Genomic DNA, 20,523 nt, shown 5'->3' on the forward strand with positions numbered 1-20,523 from the left:
CATGCTGATGCTTTTCTCTTTAAGCAAAGGCTAACTGAGGAAGATTGCTGCTGTAGTATAAGCATTAAGAAACACATACAAATAAGGGTCTAATATTAGCTGGACTGTAGTGATATTTGCAAGACAACATGGATGTACACAAGAGAGCAGTATGTTCCCCTGAGGGAGCGCCCTGTGTTTGCCAGTGCTCCGGGATCTGCCTGTAACGCGGGTGGCCTCTCCTCACTGAAATGGGGAGGACTGAAGGGGCCACTGGTGTTCATGCCCAAAGCGCTCACCTTTGTGTTAGCCCTCGGGCTCACACCGCAAAGGGCATCGTCGTGGTGGCTGTACCTCTGCACACTCACAGCTGTCCAGATGTGGCACCGCTGTGGTTTAGCTGCCCTAAACACCTCCTGTAGGCAGAGGACTACAAAACCAGATGAAGAGCAACAGCAAAGCTTCACAAAATCTAAGTCCCAGCCCTGTATATGCTCCTTGTTCTTAATGTGTTTTCAGTAGCGTCAAATACAGTGTTTTAACTAGCTAAAGACAGATTTGAATTGGAGGCCTTTGTGACAGGCATTGAAACCAGACCATACTCAGTGAGATACCAGCCTCCTTCAAACTCTAAAGGAAACCAGGCAATGTATGTCAAAACCAGGGACATTTCTCTAAAGCAAATTACTATCACTTGTTTTGGTACTGATCAGTGCTTATTTCAAGAGAAAATTAAAAATTATTATTGCGATGATTGATGACCTTTTACTTTTTGACAATCAAGTAGCATATTTATCTAAGCTCTTGTAATACTTGTGGATAATGATTTTAATTTTCTTTTTTTTTTTTGTGGAAAAGGGCTGGTTTTGATATGGAAAGCAAGCTTTGTTTCAGCCTTGCTGCAAATTGGCGCTGTGTGTGGCTGCAAAAGATCTGTTTAAATGATAGTACTTGCTGGAGCTAGGGTGTGTGAGAGAAGAGCTCTCCCTCTGGCTCCAGGTTTGTTCCCGGACGAAGCCTCTCTCCTGCAGGTGGAGCTGCGGCATCCCTGCTCAGCGCTGCGCCCAGTGCTGGCTTAGGCTGCCGGTGCAATCGAGGCAGCAGTCCCTCACCTTTTCCAAAGGGATTCACGCACTGACACCGTCTGCAAGGCCTGTGTTGTAGACTATGAGTTACCAACTTAAAAATTAAATTGTAATTTTAAATGCTCCTGCAGCAACCCAAGGGCTGTCTGCCCCACAGCGCACTCTGCCATCGGCAACTCCCTTCCACATCCCTTACTCCCTCTACTTCAGCGTTCTCCACGCTCTCACTAACATTTTCCCACCTTTGGTTTTCCACCTGATGTAATTTCAGAGGAGCGGTTTCCCAACATTTTGGGGGGGTATATGAAACTACATTTGCACTAAAGGATGTCAGCTCAACTCCAGTACAGGCCACATATAGCCATAGGTGGACTTAAGGAAGGTCTCAGCTAGACTTGTTTCAGACTTCAAGTGGCTTCACCACTCAAGAAAGGGGAATGTGGTGATTAGAAGACATTCCCTCAGCTCAGGGAGATGTATTGGTATTTGCCTCTTGGTAATTTAACAATATTACTCTCTTTTTCTGAGTGATCCCAAGAGAACCAACACCACCATCACTGGTGCCAGTGAGGGGAGTGACTGCTGGGGATATTAGGAGCAGGAATGCCACAGTCCCTGCAAATGGGTCAGCAAAGCCCACAGTGAGACAGACACAGCACTGCATGAAGCATGGTTAGCAAGAAGCAAGCTAAAAGGCACAGGCTATTCTTGGCTCTGACTTTGATTATTTGTTGAGTTAATTACACAGGACAGATGCAGCTGACCTCAGTTTTTCTGGCATGCAGCTCCTCTCTCCCTCCTGTATCAGACAAGCTTGCTCCAGGGAGGAGTAATTAAGATGTGCACTTACAACAACGGGATTTGATCAATGTATGTGGTAAAACAAAGCAGAGGTGTGATGGCGCAAGACTGAGAAGGGAGGCCAAACTAAACCATGGGAGTTCCCTGCTTACTTTGTTACATCTTTGCTTTCAGTTGGTGCTCCAGCTTACACTAGGAAAGGCACTGCCCTAGTCTGGATGGCAGGGAATCCCCACAGCCACCATATGACCACGTCCTGTCACTTTGGGATTTTAAAATCAGTTTTAAAAGTGGACATGGACCACTAAAATTTTGTGGAAGCCAGGAGCTGGGCAGCTGTGAGATGAAGGATACTCAGTATCCCAAAGCCCAGAACATTTGCTCAGCATGACCCAACTTGATTGTGTCCTCCTTAAAAACACACCACCATTACTGTAAAGAATTTTTTACTCCCACAAGTACTGAAAGTCAGCTAGCAAAACCCACTGTTTTTTTGTTCTCTCCTTAGATATGGCTTACAGAGCACCAGCTGAGGCTATGACGTACCTGCCATGGAAGGTAAAGAACTGAAGTCAGCTACCTCTGTTTTGGGGAGCATCACAAGTTAATCAAAATGCTTATTAGCATGTTCCTCTTGTTCTCACCTCCAGCAGAGAGAAACAGATATGGCTGCTTTTGGGTTTTGTCTCAAAAAAACCCCAATGAAATAGCTAAAGCAACCAATCAAATTAAATGCCGATCAAGAAACTAATTGGCAGCCTGCCAAATTCCTCTCAGGGAAGCTTACTAATTAGCTTCCACAAGTGATTGCCTTCAAACTACCTGCTGGAAGTGGTCCCCACTGGCTGTAAGTAGAGGAAACCAGACTGGCACTGGCCCACCAGTGCACGAGAACAGGCCCCAGTGCTAGCTGCTAGGTCTTAAGGTCTTGCTACAGCAAGTAGTTTGCACCGGTGTAGTTCAGTAGTCAAACAGATGGCTACTGTATGCATGAGAATAAAGGCAAGTGCTATTTCAATCACAAGCTTGAAGCTAGGACTGAAGCAAATAAATAAGTATTTAAACAAATAAATCACTTGGGATGCTTCAAGAGAATTGGGAACAAGGTACCATCACTAGTAGTGATGCTAGTAGTTCAGCTAGCAAAGAGTGTAGTCTCAGCTGAAAGAACAGAATAGACCTTAAACATCTTTCAAGGAGCTGTGAAAGACAACAGCTTTATTTCTCATCTTGCTAGAGCCCCTGTTTATCAGCAACGCTACCCTTTGGATGACCTTTTAAATTTTAACACTTACTCTAAATTAGCTTAAGCTTCACATACTTATTCAATGCATTAAGGTTTTCCCCTTGACATGCAGACATATCTTAGAAAATGCCTGATACGTATATGTATGGTCCTTCTGGCAAAGAGAACAGACCCAGATCTGGGATGGATTGGAGTGCCAAATATTTTGCAATTTTAGTGCAACCAGTGGCAGCAAACTAGATCAGGTTATTACAAGTCATAATGCTCTGTACTCCAGTAAGCAGACTCACCAATTTACCAACACACCCTGTACTAGCTTCTAGTATTTAGTACTTAGTGTCATCTATCACATTTAGTCCAAAGTCAGAAGTTTAACAGGGTAGCATGTATTTTCATCACATTAAATAAGAGCTTCTAATTCTAGCGCATGCACAAATTATTGAGTCCTATTTCTTATCATTCATTTTACACTTAAGCCCTAGGCAACAAGGGTCAGAGAATAGCCATCACCTACTAGTCAGCTGCATAGTTTCAGTTTCTTAAGTTTTCCCATGACATATTTTAATCCTCACACACATAACAAGCAGCTTGTCAGTGGCTGCCATGGAGCCTGTGCTGTATTCTCTCAGTAATGACTAGATGTGTTTAAACAGTCATCAGTCCTGGCCACAGCAATTCTAGAGTAATGTGAATAAAAAGGGCACTGCATTGAATTTGCAATATGCAACTGTGTAACTGTGTTCAGCCCACGTTCAATAGTGAAAGACAAATGCAATGCCACAAGAATTTGTGCAGTATTGAACTTGTTGACGGTCAAGCTTTTTCTAATCACATTTAGTTTCCCTACCCATTAAGGGGTTCCCTTCACTTCAGTAAGTTGGGAGGGCAAGGGTAGGGGAGGAGATGGCAATTGTGTTATTTCTTAATAAGCTCGGGCTCACAGCATCTGGTCTGCCTTCATATATTCTGCCTTCATATATGCTGTAGGAGTCATCCATGACAGATTAACTCTCTACAGAGTAACCAAACACAGGACCAGTTATTTCAATATACTTTATTTTAAAACAGGTAGGTCACAAAACACTAAGCTTAGCCCGTTCTGCCATACACAAGCTACAAATACTTGTTTGACAGTTGAGGGTCAGTCTTTAGTAGCATACATGAAAAGTGAATAAAAATCCATATAAAACAATATTCAAATAGTTTCCATAGGAACACAGATAATTGTGACCCATCTCCTAGTCATTTTTGTTGCATTTATGCCAAACCTAAACTTTAAAAAAAAAAAAAAAATCACTTAAAAATTCTAGCAAGAATTAAGTTAATGGTCCCCCAAATGCCCTAAATTCAATGACTAACCTTGCAGTTAATTACTAAATATTACCTATACATTAATGCTAGCTGAAGCACAAGTTGCTGGATATTCAATTCCACTTTCCCAGGCACAAGAGAGTGGCAGACTAGCAACATCCTGCTCCTCCACTTCAGCTAGGAACCCTTGCTCCTTGATCTGCTGCATTAGTTGCCTAGAAAGAAAAAAAGAAAAGCAGAGCACCAGTCAAAAAGTGTTTCACTATAATTTGCCAGAAAGAAGTTAAGCAAAGTAATTTTTTACTGCCAGGGAGCATGAAGTGAACTCTTTACTCATCACCTGCAGTCCAGACAGTATTACTGGGGCAGGGGGTGGAAATCATAGCAGAGTCCATGCAGGTCACTTGTGGCTGGCTAGGCTTTAAGGCTTTAGGACAAGCGCCAATACCAACCCAGTTTCACCACTTCTGGGTAAGATCTAGACCTGCAAAGATGCACCTATATACCTGTAGCTACATCTGTATACCACATGCTATACAGATTTAACAACTCAGTGCTCAATAGTTCAGAATTTCAGACCTATGTCCCCAACTATCCCTTATCCCACTCCCTCACATTCCTAGGTAACTTGGATCAAGTAAAAGTATGGATGACAGACTAGGAACATAAAGGAGCTGACCAGTGAGACCCATGCAACTCCTTCCATACTCAGATAGGAGTTGTACTAAGACAAGCTCAGAAGAACTTCAGTTAACTGAGTTTTTAGACTTATACTATATTGTCCCAGTTTCAGGTGGGAGTTAATTTTCCTTCTAGTGATTGCTGTGAAAGGTATGTCAGTAATGCATGTTGTTTTAGTTGTTGCTAACCAACGTTCATGCTTTTCAAGGACTCTTTTCAGCTTCCCATAGAAGCTGAGGAGTACAGATAGACCAACAGAATGGTCAATGGAATATTCTGTACCAGAGACATCATGCTCAGTATATAAATGGGCATTGGACAGAGGGGAGCTAGAGGGAAAATCACAGAATGGTTTAGGTTGGAAAGGACCTTGAAGAGCATAGAGTTCCAACCCCCCTGTCATAGAGGCAGAGACACCTCCCACTAGACCATGACTGCTTAATTTAGTTTGAGGAACGCTTCAGTTGACAGGAGGTTTCACTAAAGGAAAGAAACAATACAAGCCTTACTTATAGAGGTAAGGCTAGTAAAAGAATATAGGAAACCTCCTCTTAGTTTTATGGCCGGAATTCCCCCAAACTTAAACATTTTCAGTAAATTTGAAAGCAACCCAAAATTAATCACGCTTGGGGGCAATACTGCAGCCCAAATGATCTCTGCCAGTTTAGTAGGCAGACTTCAATACAGAGATATTCCTCTGTATTCCTCTTATAGGAAAACCCCATTTTTATAGAAGATGCAATCCATTAACCTGTCTGGCACAGAAAAGCATCTAGGTTACTTTAAACTATTTAAGGTGCAGTTTCACACTATCCTTGCACTCACGAGGTAGTCCTGCTTTTTTTGCTTACCTGTTTAATAACTTCCCATGGAGATCTAGCACTCTGCACTGAGCAATGAGCCAGAGCTCAACCTAAACCAAGGAATAGCTCTCAAATAAAGACAGATCATATTGTGAAGCAGCACTGTTGAGCATTCCTGTGTTCTGCAGTCAGGATTTAACAAGCTACCAATTTGCAAGACAGTGTACTATTAGAACTGTGGTTGACTGGTCCCTAATTACTGGTCACAGAAGCTAACTGTAATGAATCCATAATGATTCTACGTGTTGTGCAAGAGTGAAAGACACCAGCTAGAAACCCAGGTTAATGAAAAGACTCCTAACATTACCCCTTTAAAAGCACCTCTCCCAGAAGTAAGTACATCAGAGAGAGTAAACTAGCAGTGTTAGCATTGTTCTAAGCACACAGCAAAAACCTCCAAAGGCATTGCCTTCCTCCAGACCAGAAGGAGGTTTTACAAGAGCTGCGGCATTAAAACTATGGCCATGTTTGTTAAAGGACATCCAACTGATATGTGCTATTCACTAAAGTCATCTATATCAAAAGCACTGATGGATCAAGATACTTCATTACTAACCATGCGGGTCTTGATATGACATAGTGTATTGTTGGCCTCTGGAATCCATTGAAAGTAGAAGCTGCTGCAACTGTATAGGCACCCATGTTTTCAAACAGGATCCAGTCACCAACTTGCAACTCTGGCATATTACAACGCTCAACAATACGATCCAGGCCATCACAGGTTGGTCCCCATATGCTGCAGGAATAACAGCTGTCGTCTGGTTTAGGCCGCTAAAGAAGAGAGTTTAGTATAATTAGTCTGACTATCAAAACGGAGATTCTAGAAGTAATATCATCATTAGTGTTAACATTCCACCTTGCAGAGAAGGGGAGGAGAGCTACCCTTAGTTATGAATTAATTCCACTACTTGCTTCCCAAGTCAAATCCTGAATTCTGGTGACATGAAGAGAGCAGTGAACTGAGAAGTGACTGCTGTGACAGGGATTCTCCTACATCCATGATACATGACTACGATGTGATACTTCTGAATGACCATACCTTTTGCAGAACTGGTTTAACATGTGCGTGATCATATAAGATGCAGTTGAATGATCCATAGACTCCATCATTCACATAATACATAAGAGTTTTGTCACTCGCATCATCTTCATCTGGAAGAAGTTGAGATACCAGTAAGAGAATGCTGGGAAAGAAACACAGTTGACTAGAAGTAAGATTAGGTCTAGATTAACATACCATCAGAACCTGTTTGCTCCTTTAATACAATTTTTTTTGCAATGATGTTGACTGCCAGCGTGAATGCTGATGCAACATAGTATCTTCCTGGCTCTGCAATAATATTTATTCCAGAATCCGGAGGAAAGTACTTATCCAGTGCTGGGTTGATTACACTTGTGATCTAGGGAAGAATCAGTTGCCTATATTAGAACTTCAGCAATTACTCAGGTGCTATTTTAGAAGTCTGAGGTGAAGTCAGACTTTCATGCTCACAATGACATACTGGTCAAGTGTATAATAACTATTAGCATACTGTAATCTCTGTTGATTGCTTCTGCTTTATTTTCCCAAAGTTTTTTTGCAATTAAGTCTGTACAAAGCAAAAGAAGCAGACAGTACTTGCAGCTTAAAAATCAAAGTGACCAAACAACTCATGTTTAAGTCTAAAGGAAATTATCCCTCCTAAACTCATTAAACCAACATTAATGGCCTCCAAGTCCCCACACTTCAATTTTAATTTCTAGTCCACTTGTAGTTCTGCTAATCATGCAATATCCCCCAGCTTACTGCATCCTAAAGAAGTCATCTCACAGGATCTTAACAATACAGAAGGCTTTGTCATCACCTTTGAAATTCAGCTACCTTCATGAACAGTTATTTCAAGTTCTGAAGTTATCCGTGACTATTAAGTTGCCTCCAACTGCAGCATGACTGTGTTATGCCATGGAGCCCAATGACAACATCATTTGCTCTCGATACTTCATGTAAGCTAATACTGTACTATGAGAAGCCGGCCTTCATTAAGAGGTATTATTAGCGAGACAATGTTAGCCCGTATTATTAACAGAAAACTCACTTTATGCAACTTATTTGCCATCTCCTTACGTAAAAATGCAACATCATTTAACCACGTTAAAAGATGATGATTAAATTTAACCACCTAACCACATTAGGTTGGACTGGCAGGCACTCTGACAACACTGCTCTAAGTGGAAGTCCTATTAATGCCCAGCAACCTTGTCTCTTCTGAAAGCAGAGCTATTTGTGTGAAAGCAGACTGGAGAACACCGATTGATTAAAAAAGTTACCCAAAAGCTAGTTCTAAACCAGACCACTGATCTAGTTTGCTGCCACCCAGAAGGACAGCATGGGTTCAGGACTACCTCTTCACTCTATTTGGGAGCACTGCCCATCTAGATAGCCTGAAGTACAGCATCAAGTGGAAGAAATCTATGCCAGTAAGAATCAAGCCTGCAATTAAAACCTGCTTAACAAGTTTGGTATCTCTGCATGTTTATGCAGTCATTTAGCTATGTATCTAATAGGTTCATCTAATTTTCAGTTTGCAGATTAATTCCCCTTTTCCTCTAAATTAAATTTCCGATCAAGCAGACAAGTTTTCTGGCAAATGTGTCCACATACAGATAGAAAAAGCAAGATTTTGTTTAATCCAGGCCAACATTCAAGAAAAAGTTCTGAAAAGTTCTTAGCAAAGCTATACCTCTTCAAATTTAAGTTTGACATCTTCAGAGCCAGGGAAGCCACCACCAATATCAAGCAGATACATATTGAAGCCAAGTTCAGCCTAAAATGAGATTAACAACAACACTGTCAAGACTGCAATTCTCAGTTTATCATTTTATCTTAAAAAGTAAGGTAAAGTCATTTCATCGATACTTGGAACAGAGCTAACTCATTGTGTTCAAGTAACAGTCACTTGAGATTGAGCTGCTGATTTTAGCACACCTGTAGATGAATTTCACAGAACCAAAGTAAGCTATCATGACCCCAAAAAGTCCAACAATGCGAAATTGGCAACTTAGCTAGCTTTTAACTCCATAACAGTTTTCCACTTTATTCAGTTTTGCCACAATAGTTGAGCAGTAGTTTCAGAGAAAGTAGAACTAGACTTACTCCCATATCAAACACACAGCGGGCATCAGAAATGGCTTGAACAAAGGTCTCTGGGTCTGTACATCCACTTCCAACATGGAAACTATAAAAGAGATACAAAATATCAGTTGCTATTTGGCAAATCAGTCAAGAAGTTCATACAAAACTCAAGTCACCACATGCAAAGGCATCTCTATTATCAGGCAGATGATCTAAAAGAAATCCTGTTTAGCATGACTCTATTTTGATATTATCAACTCACCTAACTCCAATGATGGCAAGGTCAAGTTCTTTTGCACGCTCCAGAAGAAGCCTGCTGGTCTTAAGTGTAGCTCCAAATTTAACACTCAGACGACAAACTGCTTTGGAGTCATCAGTTGTAATGCGCAAGACTAACCTAGAAACAGGAAAAAACAAGGGTTTACATTCCAGTATAAAAGACATTATCAGGCTTAAACATACAATCTTTCCTGTCTGTCTCTTCCTAATGTATAGTAAACTACACAGGATTAGATTTCACTGGCTAAAAGCAGGTTTCCTCGTAATTTTGCAGCTTATCTTAACTAATAAAGAACAAGTTTCAGATAACAGCACATGTTTCCATAACTTGGGAACCCAAGCAAGAATTATATAACAATTAGCAATACTTACTTGGCTTTTGGATGAGCCCTTGCAACTTTCATTAGTTCTACTTCACTATCAAATGTCATCATCTGTACACCACTGCTGGCAGCATGTTTGATTTGAGATACTTGTTTGCAGGGATTTGCATATATTATTCGCTCAGGAGGTACACCGATGCTCTGTACCAGTTGTATTTCCGTCTGAAAAAGAAAACACAAAACAGATTACACTTGTGAAAGATGTTTCTAGATGGATGATCAAACTAATCAGTACAACTAATCAGTACAACAAAGCAGCACCACTTAGTTATGCTTTATATGAACACATCTTACAAAGCTGAACATATACGAACGTCACTAATCAGAACACAGTCAAGATCTTACCTTACTGGCACAATCAAATCCTGCACCAAGAACAGCAAGCGTCTTCACTACAGCTTTGCTGTCGTTACATTTTACGGCATAGAAAGGGGTTACTCGAGGAAGGGCTTTATGCCATCTCATGTGCTTCTTTACAATATCCCCGAGGTCAGCAACGTAGAAAGCATCTTTATCATCCTAAGAGCAAATACACATCTTAAAGTTACAAACAACAGATATCAGAATAAGCCTCAAGGCCAGTATTTGAAAAGGAGGTTGCCTTGCAGAAGATCTGCAAAGACAACTTGTTCTATTAGTTTATAAATTGGAAGCATCACAAAATGCAGTGATTCTCCTATCATACTTACAGAAGATGACACTTCATTAATTTTTTGGTCAAGGATATCCTTGGCAGTAAAGCCTTCATCAAGGAAGGTGAATTCAAATTCTTCATTGCTGAAGCTACTCATGATTTCCAAGATTTCAGGTTTACGTGAAAGGATTTAAGTACAAACTGTTGATACAAAAAAACCAAACAATTCAATACTTCGTTTAAATTCATACAGTTTACATTCACTACTTCACTTAAATTCATAATGATCACTACATTGTGGTCATATAATTCACAATTATACAATTCCTACAGTGCTCACTAATAGCAGCTTAGATTAGGAACTTACATAGATGACAGATCAGATTTAATCAGAACCAAGGAGGCACTCCACAAAATCTTGCTAGCTTGAAGGCAAGTTCTCCTCTGTTCAGCGACTGTATGATGTACTCAACCTATTAAAGGAAAAAAAAAAAGACTAATAATATCTGACAGTATTTATTTAAGTCCCTGGAAGTTCCTGCTCTCTTTTCCTTTAACAGCTCCAATGTGAAGGTAATATTATGGCTAGTCCCAGTGTCAACCTACTTACCACTTTTTCTTTTTTTTAAAACAACTTTTAAGCACTATCATAGTTTCTGGGAAAAGGGCTTACATGTTATTACAGTCAGAATCTGAGGACGTTACTGACTTCTGAGTAGTAACTACTCTCACCAGGTCAAAGCCAGTTGAATATTTGGATTCTCCCTACAGTTCATACTATGCATAAACCAGCCATGAGATCAGGGCTTTCCTTGAAGTTACTCTGTTGGTGGTACAGAGCTTTCCTGTTCTACCCATCACCTCCAGGCTACATGAAAAGAAAGCCTCAGCTGTCAGGAGTGGCAGATACGCACTAAAAGAGTGGTTTCTAACTGTGATCTGCAAAGTCTTATCAGTGATCCCAATTAACACTTTATAACAGGATTTTACAGTAGTCCATAAAGAAATCTACTAGTCAAGTAGAAAGTCCCCTGAGGGCCAGAATTAAAGAGCAAAAGCACGCTCCTCTGCCATCCAAGACCTATGAAGTCCATGGCAAAGCGCATGGGTCATCCTTTTACTGGGTAGTCCAAATAGAGAATGACAGTCTACTCCATTAAGCTGTTAACTGAAGCAGAAGTGCACGCTACCTTTTAAAGACCTCAGCATCGCAAGTGACTCATAAGGAAGTTATGGTTTCATGTAACCAAGTCCAGCCCTCGGCCCTCTCTCAGCACTTTTTACACTCAATCTAGTAACACAGATTCAGACTGAAGATTATGCAAACTCTAAATTATTCACTGATCTTTAGTTACATCACTGTTCCCTCTGTTTCAAAAAGTCTGGCTATAAACCATATGAAAAATAACATGTTTTATGGCTGTTACAATTAACTAGGTTCTAAGACCAACAGCATCATTCATTCCACACACTGTATATGTGAATCCATTAAACTTTATCTACTGAATGACTTTGAAAAGTCAGCGATTATACAACTCCAATTCAGCCTTCAAAAACATATGGCACCTTAACTGCCAGTGTCAAGAACTACTCCACATTTTTTTTATCAATTTCCACTCAGAGACAATCCAGATTTGAGAGTCAAGCTAGATTAAGCTTTAACTCTAATGAAATAAAACCCAACAATCCACCGAACCTCATTCTCCCCCTGCTCTCATTCACATGCAGTGATAATTCTCCCAAAAGCTGGATTAAAGTCTTCTCTTAAAAGCCTATTTGAAAGGACCTTAAGAAACAGCAAATTAAACACTTCTCAGGTAGCTGTCTGTTACCAAAGAGAACCTGCATCTTATTGTAGCATGATTTCAATAAGACGCTGCAGCTTTGCAGAAAGCAGTTTAGGGACTTCTATCTAGCTGCGGTTAAGACAAGTGAATACCATCAGGAAGAATTTAGTTTATCCTCGCCTCTGCACAGAGCTGCAGGAAAAGCACTTTTCCTATTAAACTCTAAAAGGAGAATTACTTTTGCTGGTCACAGCAGACTTTGCTCAGAACTTCTCGCAAGCTTTGCATGTCCACCTTATTGCACGATTTTAACTACAGTGTTAATTACACAGAACATAGACAGCACATGACCACGTAGATGCAAACTGCAGCCTCCCAGCGTGTATTTCTGTTCGGATTGTGTGCAAAGCCTCTGCAGCTTCACAGAAGAAAGGCCATTTGTGCTCATTTAGAAGTTGCTCTCCAGAACGTTCCCTTACCCGGCGGCTGTATTTAGACACAGCTGAGTCATGCCTGCAGGCTCCGGGCTCAAATACCAGAGCTGCGGCTGGAGAGGCTGCCCCGGGCGCTCCGAGCCCTGGGCCGAGCCCGGCGCCTGCTACGTGGAAGGCGGCTGCCGTCTGCCGCGCTCTCCCTGCCGGGCCCGCGGCCCCCGAGCTCAGCCGGCGACCCGCCTCGCCCCTCGTTCTGTGCTGCCTCGCCGGGCAGCGGGGCACCCAACACCCCCCAGTATGCCCCGGGGGAGCATCTTTATCACAGCCCACACGCCTCCGCAGCTCGGCCCGCCACCCCTGAGACCCTCGGAGGGGCCGACGCCCCGCGGCGGAGACGGGTTCCCGCCTCAGGCCGGGGCCTGGCGGCTGCGCTGCGGCGAAGCGCCCCGCCTGAGGGCGAGCGAGGCCGCCCGGAGCCCCGCTCCTGCCTCTCCCCACCCCGGAACAGCCCGGCGGGGCCCTCCCCGCCCCCGCTGCCGGCAGGCGCCGCCAACGCCTCCCCAGGCAAGCCGGCCTGACCCGTTCGCAGCCGCCCCGCCGGAGCTGGGGATTCCCCGGGCGCGCAAGCAGGCAGGCCGGCCCCGTGCCCGGCGGCGGGAGCCGGCGCCCCAGCCCGGCCCGGCCCGTTTGGCAGCGGCCCTGCAGACACGTGGCTCCGCGCCGGCCCGCTCCAGCTCCGGCTTCCGCCCCCTTCTTCCCTCCGCGGCCCGGCCCGCCGCTCGCCTCACCTCAGGCAGCGGGAGCTGCTGTCAAGCCTCGGCGGCCGCTCCCCTCGCTCCGAGCCGCCTCCTCCTCCTGCGAGCCGGGCGCGGTGCGAGGAGCCGGGCGGGAGGCGCCCTGCCGCCTGAGGAGGAGCGGGGCCGGCAGAGCGAGCAGGGGCGCCGCGGCTGACAAAGCTTCGCCACCGCCGCGGCGCTCCTATATATAGGGCAGCCGGCGTCGCTATGGCGACGCACCAGCTCAAACCAGCCCCGATCGGCTGCGACCGGGTAGGGACTCGCGCCAGCCGCTATTGTGACGTCGGCGGCGAACACGCGCAGGGCGCGCCACGCTCCCCCCCCGCCCGCCCGCCCGCCCGCCCGCCCCGGCCCATGCCATGCGCTGAGCGCGTCGGGTCTCTGCAGCGCGGGCTCTGCCGCGGCTCCCGCGGGCCGTGTCTGCCGCCCTCACTCCACGGGGCCGCGTCCCCCCCGTGGGTCCCCCGCGGTGCGTGGTCCTGCGGGGCGCACGGTGCCAGCAGGTGCGCCGGCCGCCCCCCCCGGTGAACGTTGGAACGGCGGCTGCGGGAGGCCGGAGGGGTCCGGCTGTGAGCGACGCTTCTGGCGGGTGCCCGAGAGAGGAAACGCTGAGCCGGGGGTCCCGGAGTGTCGTACCCATCGTGTCGCTCTGGAAGCGTTTGTCCCCCTCAAAGCCGTCCCGTCTGCACGGTGCTCGCAGCCCCTGCGGTTCGCGTGTCGGCACTGGCAGCTGCCCGCAGCGGTGCTGCCCCTGCCTCCGTCCCTGCCCGACGAGGATGTGACCCAAAACGCTTCACATAACATTGACCATCTTTTTTTTTTTTTTTTTTTTTCCCTTTGCTTTTGCTTTGACGCGGGTGTCTCTTTCCCCTGTATGGTTATTGTGTCTCCCCGCGTGCTGGCTTGCTTAAAAAAAATGAGCTTTGGTGAAAGTTGTCAGCAGGTATAAATTCCACGCTGCTTTTTTAACCAGTTTCTGGCTTAGCCCTGGAAGGACTGCGCTTCCCACCCTTGCCAGGACAGGCGCTTTCTGCCCCGTCTTTGAAAAGTCCAAGTCTGACCCCGCGGTAGACACAACCCCACGGGGACACAGTCCCTGTCCTGCCGCTGTACGCGGGAGCTCTGGAGGATGGGGCTGCCCTTGCCATGCCGAAAAGCGGATTTTACACCCTGTTGGCTCTTGGGAATTTGTAGGAAAAATGGGAAGCCTTTCTGGTGGCTATTTTAATTAAAAGCTAATGGTTTTCTGAGGGCAGAGACATTTTGCCGGCCCCTGTCCTTCTGCAGAGCTGGTGGGTGGGCGCCGCACACCAGGGAAACCCCTTGGCCCTGCGTGGGGAAAGGTGATGGGAACCTCCGGCTGCTGCGGGGTGCGGGATCCTCTCATGGAGGTACCACAAAGGCTGTGCCCACCAGCCTCAGAGGTCCCATCCTCCCACTTCTCCCACCGAGCCCAGCTGGAAAACCCACAGTATTTCAGGCAGAGGAGGATCAGTGGGATGTCCTTGTCGTAGGCCCTGGCTGCAGGAGCTGGATTTGCGGGGGGGAGACGACGACACAAGGCTGGGGGTGCACAAGATCCCTTGAAGGAGTAAAATAAAGGAAAACACCAAGATCAAGCAGATAAGAAACAAAAGGCAAGTTGGACCACAGCCAAAAGCGGTATCTCAGGACAGGGGTGGCTTTGGTTAAAATAATTAAAAGAAAGAAGGAACAAAAGCTCCTAAAATTTTTTTAAAAGTATATATTTAGCGTGTGTGTATGTGGCCACACACAGAGTCACGAATTGGGGAAGGTTCCCTAAATAACAGCAAGCAGGCAGTGGGGAAAGCTGTCCCAGCATGTGGCACCCACACCAGCTGGTCCCCAGGGCACCACCTTCCCTCCACAGCTATTCCTGCGGCTGCACAAGCATTGCCTCTGCTGAGATAACTCCTCAAAAACCCTGAGGAGTTTCACACCATCTCCCTTGACGGGGCAAATAATGGGGCTCACAAACCTCTAGGTTTGGCTCCATGGGAAGCAGATGCAATTGTTGGAAAAGCAGCTGGAGAGGGAAGGGAAGGGCTGTGCCACCACCACAGGAGCCAGCTGGTCACTGAGCTGGCAGAGAAGCCAGGGCTGAGGCTGGGATGCGGACGGTGGTCATCACCTGGCCCCAGTGCTCCACTGTGTCCCGGCTGTTGTTCCCCTCTTGCCTTCTCCGCTCTGGCTGGGGCTGGAGGAGAGTCCCCGGCTCCATCCCCACCAGGATCTGGGTTGATCGACCTCAGCCATGGCAGGAGGGCAGCTGCTCAGGTACAGATGTGCGACAACACGGAGCCGTACCTGAGCCCGGATAGTGAAGGCTGGACATCTCAGAGGGAAAGAGGCAGCAAGAACAACGACGGGGTGCAATTATCTGAGGAATTGACGCATTCGTTAGCTGTTTGTGGGTGATTAATAGCGATGTTATACCAGCTCCTCAAAAGGATGGGGTTACTAAAATGTTTTATCTCCCAGCTTTTGTCTGTGGAGGCTCCTCGAGAGCTGCTGGTGCACAGGCTGGCTGTGAGGACCATGAGGTTTGCAGGAGGTGTCCCAGTATGGGGAGGAAAGGGGTCTGGACCTGGGTCTCCATACCAGAGGATGGCCAGGGACAGGATTCAGGTACATCAAGCAACAGCAAGGAGGCACATCCTTCATTGCCTGTTTTTTTTGCTAGTGCCCTGAGGGTCTGGCCTAGCTGCTCTGAAGGGTGTGAGGAGCTGCGCAGGTCCACGATTGACAGGAGCTGAGCAGATCCTGGGCTTGAATAGCTGGGAGATGCCCCTGTAGTTCTGCACAAGTCACCACCAGTCTCAAACTACCTTACACGAAGCAGTTGCATGGGCCAAAAATGTTTTCCAGAAGAGGGCACTGGAAAAGCATTTGTTGGCAGGAGACTGTGGCCACATTTTCTTGATGTTTCCCCTCCTCGCCTTCTCTCCAAGCAGGGCCCTTGCTGCTGTGGAGGGACAGGGGATGGGAAGGACTGGCTGGCTGCCCCGTAGCTGTCAGTGTCTCCTACATCTCACAGCAGCAGCAACCTGGTGGTCTCTCGTCCTGCTGAGTGATGGGTCTCCCGGCTCTTGCGAACCCCCAAATTTGGGAGGGGCTGTAACCAAGCCCCAGGTTCCTGCAGCTGCTGGCGAGGTGGCGAGAGCTGCCCAGCAGGAAAGGGACACGGTCCCCGGCCAGCACCGTCACAGCAGCTGGAGGAAACCTCGAGGTAATGCCTGACATTTCTTGACTGCTTTCTTTCCCTCTGAGTCTATCCAGGGGCTTCACATTTCTTAAGAAATTAAGCCAGGGCAACTAAGATGATTAAGGGCTTGGAGCATCTCCCTTATGAGGAAAGGCTGAGAGAGCTGGGACTCTTTAGCCTGGAGAAGAGAAGGCTGAGGGGAGACCTTATTATGTCATACAAGTATCTAAAGGGTGGGTTGAAGGAGGATGGAGTCAGGCTCTTCTCAATGGTTCCCAGTGACAGGACGAGGGGCAATGGGCACAAGTTAGAACATAGGAAGTTCCATTCAAATACACGGAAAAACTTCTTTCCGGTGAGGGTGCCAGAGCACTGGCACAGGCTGCCCAGGGAGGTGGTGGAGTCCCCTTCTCTGGAGATTTTCAAGACGCGCCTGGATGCAGTCCTGAGTAATGTGCTCTGGGCAATCCTGCTTTGGCAGGGGAGTTGGACTAGATGATCTCTAGACGTCCCTTCCAACTCTGAAAACTCCATGATTCCATGAAGCCTTGTGACAGGTCATGGAGTAAGTAAATAGTACCTCTACTTTACAGATGAAAATGCAGAGGGAGATTCAGTGATTTAGGATTCCTGAGAGTAAAATCCAGATAGGGGTGTGCCGAGCTGTGGACCTGTGTGAGGTGGAGATCCTCTGCAGGCTGCGGGGTGCAGCACACATGCATGGGGGACTCCTGTGGGGCTACCTCCGGCTGTCTTCGGGCAGCAGCTCCTCGCTCCCTTTTGGTTTGTGGGCCATTGCACCAAATAAAAAAAATATAAATTGTCCCTATCGTTCAAAAAAGACCATTAGAGGACATAATATTTTCCCAGGAGACATCTTTACCATCTTTCATTACACATTTTCTAGGCATTTGAATGCAATTTCTTGCCACTCTGTGCTGAAAATGTGATGTTGCGTGTTTTTGAGTCAGAGCAAGAAACTAAAATAGCTCCTCGCAGTGGCAAAACTAAAGGAGATGGAGTGGCCAAAAACCTTGTGGAGTGACCAAAGACCTTGTGAAGCGACTGGAATGCTTTGCTTTGAATGTCAACTGCAGAAATGCTTACAGTTCTGTTTTCTACCTTGCCTTTTTTAGGAGAAAGTAGCCCCAGTTTGTTCAAAACGAGTCATTCACAGACACATGCCATGAGGTGAAGCACATAATTCTGACATTACAGCACCAGTTTTGTGTCTGGGGCTTTTCTAGTCCTTCACATTTACAGATTTGAGATAAAAAAAAAAGAAATTTAAAAAAGTCAGTGCTCTCATATGCATATACTTGATAGAGCAAGGTGTTTGAGTATCATCATCCTCTGTGTGAGCTCAGCACCCACCAGAGGTGAGCCAGATCATAAGATTTGTTATATTTATTACATGGATTCTATAGGCAACATACAATGGTATAACGGAGTTTTTAGATGCTTTCTATTTTAATAGACTCTTCATCTCATGCTCTCAACGAAGGCAGTGTCAAAATTCTCTGAGAGTCTGGAAGAGAGAAGAGCTCTTGCAAATTCTTGAGCATTAGCTTGAAAAGCAGAGGTCAGCCTGTGCTGTGGGATCAACAGAGAGGAAACCATGGAAGTGACAGGCTGGTGTTGCGTGTGCAGCCAGCAGAGTGTTGTTCACACCAGAAAGTGGGGAGGCAATGGCCAGTCCTGCTAGCACAGCACTGCAGTGTTCAGCCCGTAGACTGCATCTCTCTCTCATGTAGAAGACTGTCTTCTGCCGTGGTGAGGACATTGCCGGGACCAAGGGGCGTTGGTGTCACACATCATTCACAACCAGCTTCTGAGCCCACCGCAGGCAAGACCTTGGTTGACTCCAGAAGTAGCTTGAAAGTTTGAGCAATTTTCAAGTTTTGAGTGAGGAAGTATTCGGTGCTTGTAAGCGAATCAAGCGTCACATCAATTGATGACCAGTGATGGTGTCAGTGCTGGATCTGACCCCTGTATGCGTCTTGTCTGGCACATGCTGCAATGGCCACTTAGAGAGGAGAAGGCTGTTTGACAAGGAGAGCGGCAGCAGGACCTGAAATATGCCACAATTTGCAGAAATTAGCACTTGGCAGATTTAAATCCTAAGATCTCTCCCATACATCAGATCTTCAGGTGTTGTGCAAACACGATGGGGTTACAGACTGCTCCAACAAACTGGCAATTGCTGGTGGGAAGTTCAGCGCACGATGTGAAGAGGCAGGGGATGATGGCAGCCTGTGGCACATGTTGGTGAGCAGAGCCCAGCCCTGTAGGACTTTGTGTGTGCATGTTGGATGTACTCACATTCGCTCAAAGGATTGTCTTTTGGTTAATGTATGTCCCAGTGCAGAGCTCTGAGTACACACGAACGCTTTGCAGTAAAAGTAAGGACAGCTGGAAAGGTTAGTGTCTTAGTTTTCACCACAGCCTTCCTCCGACTTTTACTGTCTTCAGATAGATAAGTGACAGGAACATGTTGGACATCTTTTTCTCTTACAGTAATGCAAAATATAAGAAACTTGTCAGAAGTCAGCATGGTTTCCTGCGGTTTATGGCAACATTAGACTTCCGTTATCGTCTCCAGTAGGAGGAACCGATGATGTGAAGGGTAGAAGTGAATATATGGGATAGTGCATCAAATCTGTGTCAGGGCCAAGAACATTTGGAGGAAAAGAAAGAGACAAGATTAACATTTAGAAGATTATAAATTCTGGATATGTTAGACATGACGACTATTCATTCTCTTCTGTGGTAACACTAGGTATATATCATGTAGCAGATGGCTTCCCGGACTAACTGAGAACTTCTGAAAATTTCCATGTCAGGGGCAGGGAATAATGCAGTATCTGGATCATACCTTCTGCTCCTGGAAAGGCTTTCACGCAACAGGAATCTTTTCAGGCTATACAACAAATGGTAAAAGACTTTGAAGAGGTAGGGTGTTGGTTCCTTACTTTTAATTCACCTTCAGGGTGATGTAAGCCATGAAGCAGCACCTCACAGCTGAAAGCCTCACATTTTAGATTATGATTGCAGTTCAATTCAGGATTAGTTTAATCTGGGGAAGAGCAATTTAAGAGGTGACGAGCTGAAGGGTAGCTACAAAGATGGTCAGTATTGCCAGACGCTATAGCGAGGAGCAATGGCCATAAATTGTGGCACTGGAAGTTTGGGTTGGACAGCAGGAGAAACTTCTCCAGGAGAGTAGCGCAGCCCTGAGACAGAGGTGGGGTGGCCATCCTTGGAGATTTTCAAGTTTAAGGTAGAAAAAGCCATGGCTGACCTGATCTGGTGCCTGGTGATCATCCCTCTTTGAGTTTGAAGTTGGACAGGAGACCTCCTTTCCAGCTGGCATTTCCAGCTCTGTGTTCTGCATTCAGGTAAGCCCATGGGTGATGCAAACAAACCTCACAAAATTTTTCTGACCCAATCCATTAAAGGTGTGAGTAGAAGTGTCTGCATGCCAGGGACATGGCAAGGAAGGCATGGAGGGATGTTGTGATGGAAGTTGGGTGACCACTTCTGCTAAGGACCTGCGTCCCGGCTGTTGCGCAGCCCCCACGTTGGACCAGTGCTTCAGACAAGGACGTTGAGCAGGATGGTCAGATGCCCTCGCAGGCAGGGGATGGACAGCATGGTGCTCTGAGCCTGTACAAGGGGGAAGGAGAAGAAGAGAGCTCTCTTTGGGAGGGGGACGCAAGACTGCCAGGCTTGTGCAGCTGTAGCCTTGCTCCCCACTGTCCTTTGGCAACTTGTGCATCGAGTGCCTGAGAACCTGTATTCCCCATTTGCTTGCAAAAGCACACAGCGGGAAGGGGCAAACAGGCACATCTCGTGCGTCAGGAATGACATTCGGCCATGCTGATGAGACCCTATATCCCTTAGAG

The 20,523-nt window shown here is 46.2% G+C and overlaps 1 protein-coding gene across 2 annotated transcripts; it reads right to left on the reverse strand.

Annotated features, from left to right (window-relative positions):
• Window positions 1–4,150: 4,150 nt before the first annotated feature.
• ODC1 (ornithine decarboxylase 1) lies at window positions 4,151–13,536 on the reverse strand. Of its 2 annotated transcripts, XM_082480935.1 has the most exons (12): window positions 13,384–13,536; window positions 10,742–10,847; window positions 10,430–10,575; window positions 10,086–10,259; window positions 9,730–9,902; window positions 9,341–9,475; window positions 9,100–9,181; window positions 8,687–8,770; window positions 7,204–7,366; window positions 7,006–7,118; window positions 6,523–6,737; window positions 4,151–4,637 (listed from the first exon to the last, which is right to left on the reverse strand). In XM_082480935.1, exons 3-12 carry the CDS (start codon window positions 10,529–10,531, stop codon window positions 4,496–4,498), a joined length of 1,383 nt encoding a protein of 460 aa, XP_082337061.1. In that variant the 5' UTR covers window positions 10,532–10,575; window positions 10,742–10,847; window positions 13,384–13,536; the 3' UTR covers window positions 4,151–4,495. The 2 variants fall into 2 exon arrangements, with proteins under 2 accessions (XP_082337061.1, XP_082337060.1); XM_082480934.1 differs by lacking the exon at window positions 13,384–13,536 and having other exon boundaries at window positions 10,742–11,047.
• Window positions 13,537–20,523: the final 6,987 nt, after the last annotated feature.

Source organism: Vanellus vanellus, assembly GCF_965231255.1.
Source record: "Vanellus vanellus genome assembly, chromosome: 3".
Classification (NCBI taxonomy): Eukaryota; Metazoa; Chordata; class Aves; order Charadriiformes; family Charadriidae; genus Vanellus; species Vanellus vanellus.